The sequence below is a fragment of the Panulirus ornatus genome, chromosome 1, assembly GCF_036320965.1.
Source record: "Panulirus ornatus isolate Po-2019 chromosome 1, ASM3632096v1, whole genome shotgun sequence".
NCBI classification, from domain to species: domain Eukaryota; kingdom Metazoa; phylum Arthropoda; class Malacostraca; order Decapoda; family Palinuridae; genus Panulirus; species Panulirus ornatus.
The window spans coordinates 84412995-84421679 of NC_092224.1; the positions used below are offsets into that span (position 1 = coordinate 84412995).

At 38.7% G+C, this 8685-nt stretch overlaps 1 protein-coding gene across 6 annotated transcripts in view; it reads left to right on the top strand.

Moving 5' to 3' along the window:
* LOC139750275 (motile sperm domain-containing protein 1) overlaps positions 1 to 7625 on the top strand; it is a 64575-nt gene extending 56950 nt beyond the window's left edge. For all 6 annotated transcript variants that reach the window (XM_071664872.1, XM_071664882.1, XM_071664863.1 and 3 more), the window contains one exon: positions 6586 to 7625. In XM_071664872.1, the coding sequence (XP_071520973.1) occupies positions 6586 to 6620 (35 nt within the window). In that variant the 3' untranslated portion in view covers positions 6621 to 7625. The remainder of the gene's footprint in view (positions 1 to 6585) is intronic.
* The last annotated feature ends 1060 nt before the right edge of the window (positions 7626 to 8685 follow it).

Genomic DNA, 8685 nt, shown 5'->3' on the forward strand with positions numbered 1-8685 from the left:
GAAACCACACTGCTCTTCCCCAATCTGATGCTCTGTACATGCCTTCACCCTCTCAATCAATACCCTCCCATATAATTTACCAGGAATACTCAACAAACTTATACCTCTGTAATTTGAGCACTCACTCTTATCCCCTTTGCCTTTGTACAATGGCACTATGCACGCATCCCGCCAATCCTCAGGCACCTCACCATGAGTCATACATACATTAAATAACCTTACCAACCAGTCAACAATACAGTCACCCCCTTTTTTTATAAATTCCACTGCAATACCATCCAAACCTGCTGCCTTGCCGGCTTTCATCTTCCGCAAAGCTTTTACTACCTCTTCTCTGTTTACCAAATCATTTTCCCTAACCCTCTCACTTTGCACACCACCTCGACCAAAACACCCTATATCTGCCACTCTGTCATCAGACACATTCAACAAACCTTCAAAATACTCATTCCATCTCCTTCTCACATCACCACTACTTGTTATCACCTCCCCATTTACGCCCTTCACTGAAGTTCCCATTTGCTCCCTTGTCTTACGCACCCTATTTACCTCCTTCCAGAACATCTTTTTATTCTCCCTAAAATTTACTGATAGTCTCTCACCCCAACTCTCATTTGCCCTTTTTTTCACCTCTTGCACCTTTCTCTTGACCTCTTGTCTCTTTCTTTTATACTTCTCCCACTCAATTGCATTTTTTCCCTGCAAAAATCGTCCAAATGCCTCCCTCTTCTCTTTCACTAATACTCTTACTTCTTCATCCCACCACTCACTACCCTTTCTAAACAGCCCACCTCCCACTCTTCTCATGCCACAAGCATCTTTTGCGCAATCCATCACTGATTCCCTAAATACATCCCATTCCTCCCCCACTCCCCTTACTTCCATTGTTCTCACCTTTTTCCATTCTGTACACAGTCTCTCCTGATACTTCCTCACACAGGTCTCCTTCCCAAGCTCACTTACTCTCACCACCTTCTTCACCCCAACATTCACTCTTCTTTTCTGAAAACCCATACTAATCTTCACCTTAGCCTCCACAAGATAATGATCAGACATCCCTCCAGTTGCACCTCTCAGCACATTGACATCCAAAAGTCTCTCTTTCGCACGCCTGTCAATTAACACGTAATCCAATAACGCTCTCTGGCCATCTCTCCTACTTACATAAGTATACTTATGTATATCTCGCTTTTTAAACCAGGTATTCCCAATCATCAGTCCTTTTTCAGCACATAAATCTACAAGCTCTTCACCATTTCCATTTACAACACTGAACACCCCATGCATACCAATTATTCCCTCAACTGCCACATTACTCACCTTTGCATTCAAATCACCCATCACTATAACCCGGTCTCGTGCATCAAAACCGCTAACACACTCATTTAGCTGCTCCCAAAACACTTGCCTCTCATGATCTTTCTTCTCATGCCCAGGTGCATATGCACCAATAATCACCCACCTCTCTCCATCAACTTTCAATTTTACCCATATTAATCGAGAATTTACTTTCTTACATTCTATCACATACTCCCACAACTCCTGTTTCAGGAGTATTGCTACTCCTTCCCTTGCTCTTGTCCTCTCACTAACCCCTGACTTCACTCCCCAGACATTTCCAAACCACTCTTCCCCTTTACCCTTTAGCTTCGTTTCACTCAGAGCCAAAACATCCAGGTTCCTTTCCTCAAACATACTACCTATCTCTCCTTTTTTCACATCTTGGTTACATCCACACACATTTAGGCACCCCACTCTGAGCCTTCGAGGAGGATGAGCACTCCCCGCGTGACTCCTTCTTCTGTTTCCCATTTTAGAAAGTTAATACAAGGAGGGGAGGATTTCTGGCCCCCCGCTCCCGTCCCCTCTAGTCGCTTTCTACGACACGCGAGGAATACGTGGGAAGTATTCTTTCACCCCTATCCCCAGGGATAATATACATATATATATATATACACACACACACACACACACACACACACACACACACATACGCACATACACACACACACACACATACATATATATACATATGAAAAATGTAAGAAACAATTTAGAAAACAAACTTTTAGCTTGAAAAGAATGAAAAAAATGAACGTCACATAATGGATCAACCTCTGGCTATGGAAAAGGAAATGTACAATTTATTCACACAAACGTCAATAGCAGTTCTCATCAATTTCACCAATGAATCAATAAGCTTCAATGTCTAAGCTACATTCTTCTCCAACTTCACTATTTTCTTGTCAAAACACCATGCATGAAAACTATCACTCCAGTAACACAACTGTTCAGCGTTCGTCTTTCCTTCGACCAATGGTGACGGGAAGGGTTGATCCGGACTAGGACGTTGGGCACAGTCACGAACTGGAACTCTGCATGTCGTTAGGGAGGTGGCTGAACCTCCTTGAAGAAGGACGCGTCTGCTCTGTACAGCTCTGGGCAACACGGTCGACACATTCTCCTATGATGCCACACCTTCAACGATTTTCCTGCCCTCAGTGTAGCCAGGACTTCACTTAAGACCTTCAATCAGCAGTTAATGGGTTGTTCTCTCATCTCCATACACAAGTCCTAAATATGGTGTAGATGATAAGCACGTTACCCGCTACACCCAGGAGGAGCGTCATCATGTACACAGTGAGTGGGGGCAGGAGTTCGTCCCAGTAATACGTGCTGAACGACTCGCCGATGTCGTAGTCGTACACCTCCTCCCCGTGGGCGTGGCCCCGCGTCGCGTTGCCCTCGTAGGCGGGGAAGCCAGCGTCCCCGCCCGGGTCCGGGAGCGGGCCCCGCGGGTACCCTTCCCCCGTTTTCTCCGGGTTCATCAGGGGTGCCATGGTGGTGGTGGTCGTTTTCTTCGATGTGTGTGTGTGTGTGTGTGTGTGTGTGTGTGTGTGTGTGTGTGTGTGTGTCTCACTTCCCGTTTTCCTTGAGAGAGAAGGGAGACTCGCTTCTTTCTTTCTTTCTTCCTGGTTGAAGATACAGGAAGAAAAAGAGTACAGACAAGATGGGCATGTAATGAATGAGTTGTAGATAGCTAGAGATAGGTTAGATAAAGATGTCAGGGATTTTGTTATTTACTGTATTTAGTACAGACATCTTTATGTGAAAGAGGGAGTTTAAATGGAGATGATATTCTTATGTGAAGGACCGTCTCAGAACAGTGGTTCCCAGTCATGGATTTGTAACCCATGTGGGTGTGCTTGGCAATTTTGCAGGTGTCATTAGGTTGTCTTAACAATGCTAGGCAACATCATCTATCACACTGACCTTTATAGAATCTTCAAAGATGGCTTTAATTAGTATAAGTGTTTTGTGGTTTTTATATTCACAAAATATTGTAGATGTTTGCTTTTATGAACAGCTATGAATGATTCATTACCCCCCCCCCCCCCCACACACACACACACACACACACACACACACACACGAGTCTGTTTATGAGAGGGACTTTGGAGTCGACATCAGCCCTAACCTGCCAGAGTCCAGCATTAGGGGAATAGTAAATGGAGGGTTATACTTTTGTGGCAAATACTAGAATAGCTTTCAAGTATATGGATAAGGAAATGTTTAGCAGGCTGTTCATATCCTACATAGGGCCAATATTAGAGTATGGTCCTCAGGTTTGTTGATTGTTGAGTTACAGAGGAGTGAGGGCTGACCTGATCACAACCTTTAAGTTTTTAAAACACATATAACTTATTCTTACTAGTATGAAGGAGCACTGTCAAACCTGTAGCACTGCATGAACCAAAAAAGTTAGAGGACAGTAAAGGAAAGCAGTTCAATTAATCTAATTTAGTCCACACATCAGACCAGTAGCATCATTTAAGTTGAACCCTCTATCATGCTGTATAGTTACTTAATTTTTCTCTTTTTTGATTCGATATTAGCAAGAAATGGATTCACATATGGGAGAGTAGGAGGACCTAGCAGTTGACAAGTTTCACAAAAAGATTGTAAGAGAAAGGGATAAAACATCAAAGAAAATCTTTTTGAGATGTTTGAAATAAAAAACACAGAGATTAAGTAAAGAAACTAAAGAATTAGTGTTGAGATCATGAGAGGTGTCATTAGATTAGAAAGGAACTCGGGGAATTAAAAGGTAGAATAATTGATTATAAATACATATTTACAGCACCTGAGGGGTTTGGTAAAGTATGTAACCAGAGCAAATAAAGTAGAATGATTAAGGATCATGAAGGATGGGGTGGGTTGAGAATTGTGGGCAGGAAGGTACAATTTCTGGAGCTGGTCAACAGACTCGGAGTGTGTTGAACATTGTAGTTGGACAGGAACCTGGGGACACTGGAGCTGAGGTGTCCAGGGCATTGAATAAAGTTATAAAGGGAATAGAATTATATACTATTAGAGACAGAACAATTAACAAAATTTATGGGTCTGTAAATTAAAAGTTCAGAAAAGTGCTGGCCATTCAAGATCAGTTCTTGTTAGCAGAAAAGATTATAGAGAAAGCCAGGGGCACAGACATGTATTTAGAGGAAAGTGAAAAGAAAGAAGAAATACTCATTTAAGGGTTACTGGAGATAATAGATGGACTTGATGCATGTTCTGTGATAAAGAAAAGAATTGGTGGTTATAATTAAGTCATAAAGGGACAACCAATTATGGTTATGTTTTATTTGGATTCATCTAACCAGGACATACTTAGGAAGGCTTAGAAACGTTAAAATAAGGTGGAGTTCATTGGAATATTCATCAAGCATGATTGACCAAGAGAAGAGGGGGGAAAACAAAGATTATAGTCAGAAGGTGAAAAGTGGAAAATGCCAAATGAGGTAAGAGAACAGACAATCCCACTTGGCATTGCAGAAAGGTCAGGAATGCTAGGTGATGGTTATTTACGTTTGACAAAGTATTGTTGGCAAATGCTCATTGATTGATAGTAAATAATAAAGAGCTAGAATTTAAGAATCTTATAAGAGAAAGTGCACTTTATATTTTTGGAGTTATGGAAACAAAACTTGCTCATGAGACAAGATCTCACCTTTTATGTCGAGAGGAGATACATGATAGTAAAGGAAGGGGAAGAGTAGACAAAGGAGGAAGAGAATTTGCACTCTTAATTAGATGTATCCTTAAGTTTCAGGAAACAGTAGTAGATGGCTCATTCAGATAAAATATAAACAGAAGAAGAACTGTAGGAAAGAAGTGCATAATGGCATTAATACTTGATAATACTCAGAACAAAATGTCATATGTGATACGCCACTTGGAAAAAGTGAGTATGTAATGTTCAGGTTGGATTATTTGGTAAGCACAGAAGTTAAAAGAGCAGAAATGAAACAGGACTTGAAGAGGAAATGTTATCCTAGAAGCTACACAGACCTCACCACTATCAGAAAATAATTGTCAGTTAAAGAGCCACTAATCAGGCTAAGGAACTTAACGGGAAGAATTGGAGAGGATGCTACTTCAAAGTGTTTGAAGAGGCATAAGAGCTTTTTAGAATGTGGGATGTAGCTTTTTAGAATGTGGGATGTTCTTGTCAGTCATTTGTAAAAGTGATAACCATTTTGTCCTTTAAAAGGAAAGCAACCCTAAGAAACAAAAAACCTGAAAACCAAATTGTAGCTCTCACCAAAAAAAAAAATTAAAAGGAAATTGTAATATCTTGAAAACAATAGACTCCAAAACAAAAAAGTGCTCTAAAAAAAACTTGAATATTGAGTCCTCAAAAATGGAGAATTATTGTACACCCTGCACATTAGTCTCTGTTTCTGGTCTTTTTCACTGACACAAACAGCCATAAAAAGGACTCAATGGGCTATTGCTGCTTCCCCTCCTTTGTATTCCTTTGTACTTCCTTTTGTACTGCTGTATTTATTCTGAACTATGTTATCACCTGCCTTACGTCTTTCATAGCCACACCCCCCTAAAAGATGTTTATCTATGTGCCATAAGCTAATATAAAAACTTTGCACATCCATATGTTGGATTCCATGTGGTAGAGTCTAACATAAATACTCTGCACATCTATGAGTTGGAGGTTTTGTGTTTTTTACCAAGATAAATGTCTTAAAGGTGTGTCTGTTATTGGTGTCGGGTAAAGGTACATAACATGTGTGTACCATTTCATGAGACTCAGGGTTTTAGGAAGAGTTAAATAATCAACCTCTGTCCCATTGTAAATGCCTTCACCATATTAGTAACAAAACGAGTGTATCCTGAGATTTCTTTGAGGATCAGAAAATGGATGCAAGTCTAGAGAGATTACTTTTAGAGATGAGATGAATTAGGCTCAGGATCCATAACCCATCTGACTCACCCACTAATGATTTGTAATTTGATGAAAATGGTTACTAAAGGCTGTTCGAGTAGTAGAGCCTTGAAATCTTTTGGCAGACTTCTGTTAATGTGGGGTATTGGCCTCCAACTATCATTGTATGAATATTAGCTTTTATTCAGGTTATTGTCCTGTATGTCATATTAGGTATGATGGATTTTTACCATTTACTGTTTTGCTCAGATCTTAAAATAAGCTTTGGGGCTCATGTATTATAGACTTTTGTCAATTTTATTCTTATTTGTAGAAAGCCTAACTCCTTGGTATCTTTACAGGACTCTTGACTTATGCTATCTTAAGAGCAGGGTAAACTGGATCCAAAATGAAGAATTGGGGAAACGAAAATATTTTGATGTGGCTTCCTTGCATATTATTCCATACCCAATGCCTTCAAATGAAACTCTTGAGAAAATCACTGTGGGGTTTACATGGTAAAGTTCTTTCATCAATGTAATGTAGTCTATTTTGTATGTCTCAACAAGTCTGTATGTTGTAAGGTTTAGCATAGTAAAATTTTTATATATTTATTGAGACTGTATGTAAGGACATAAGGAATTTGCGAAGTTTGTCTGTTCTTGTATTAGGCTCTAGTGATGAGAATACAGAATGCCTGAAACTTAGTCACTAGTATTACTGTGTATAAATGAATATGCTTTTTTGCTCAGAATTTACCTCTGATATGCTGTACAATCTTGATTTTGTCTTGTTTTGTGTTGCTGTACTTTATTAGACATAATTTGTTTCATGTCAAGGATCCCTCTCTTTTATAGCTAATTACTTGATATTCAGGAGGTTAAAGAACATAAAAGACAGTTAAGTAAATAAGAGAATGGATGAGAGCGGTTTCCTTTTTTTGTTCAATTACCAGTGTCTTCCTAGGCTTATCTTGAGAGACATTGTTTTGTAATTAAAGGTACTCCTCTTGCTGTACTCCAACAACGATAGAATGTATTCAGCTGAGCAATCAACTGTTACACTACAATGCAATCACAATGTAAGATGTTCATGCAGAATGTGAGAAATGTTCAGAGGCTTTTTTGAGTTAGCAGGGCATTCATTTTCTCTATGCTCAATTATATATGCAGATTTTTGGTCTGTTTATGCAACTAAAAGTATAATATGAAACTGGTCCATGATTCACTAGGTGTATCAGTGCAGCTGTTGACTCAAGAAAGTTTACTGGTGTTTAGAATGTTTATGGATTGTAAGTTAAACATTTATAGAGAAATATGAAGGAAATATTTATGTAACAAAATTAAGCTTTTCTTTTTTAAATTTTTCATGGAGTTAGTCTTAATAAAAAAAAAGCACAATATAGTGTAAGAATGCTTTCAATTTGATATTTCCTGATTCAGTTTTAATGTATACAAGTAGTGTGATTCTGTTACTGGAAACTTATAGGAGACTTCCAATTTTGATGTATACAAGCAGTGTGATTCTTAATTACTGAAAACTCATAAGAGACTTCTGAAACCGTTTTCACTATCAGGCACAATGATTAATTGTTTGTGCAATTTGGGAAGGAGTTTCTCTGTGTAGGGCATCATGTCTTCAACTTTGTCCTCTATCATACAACTTTCGACATTTACATACCGTCATCATTCACAGTTTCATCACTTAGCATATTCCATACATCTTCCGTTGTGATGCTATAAAAGATATTTACATAATTTCTAAAATGTTTTGTACTTTGTATCGTGTTATGGCATCTGCTTGCTGTATCTGCATCAAATGATGAATTCTTTATTGTCAATGCTATCAAACTGGTTTAGAAACCTGAAGTTTGTGATCAAGATCAATTTAGAAAGATGAAGGTTGTGATGAAATCTCCCCTTTGCTCTTTTCTTTCCTTTTGTGGGCAAATATATATCCTTTAACCTCTCCCTGTAACTCTGCTTTCCTATTTCAGATGCCCTTCTCTAGACTTATTTTATCAGTTATTAGTGCTTCTTTAAATGTGGTAACCAAACATTAGAAAAATCTTCAGTTTGGCTGTAATATGCATTGTGAAATGAATGTTGAACATTCTTTTATCTATGTAAATGAATGCAATTTTTGTATATGCCAGCAGAAAGTTTGTCTCCTTTATAGTTCTTCAGAAGTGGTGTTCTGGCACCCCCCACTTTCATATGCAGATTCCTGTAGTATGTTTCCTGCTGCATTAAATTGCATTGCATTTACATGGGTTGAATTTCATCAGTCATGTACTAGACTAACTTTGAAGTTTGCCATAAGTCCCTCTGTAAATTGGTACAATCCTTATCATTCCTTACTTCATCCATAAACACATAGATCAAGGATCAATCTTTCTGGCAAGACATGTATGTAGATGATGAAGAGCAATGGTCCCAAGACAGAGCCTTGTGAAACACCAA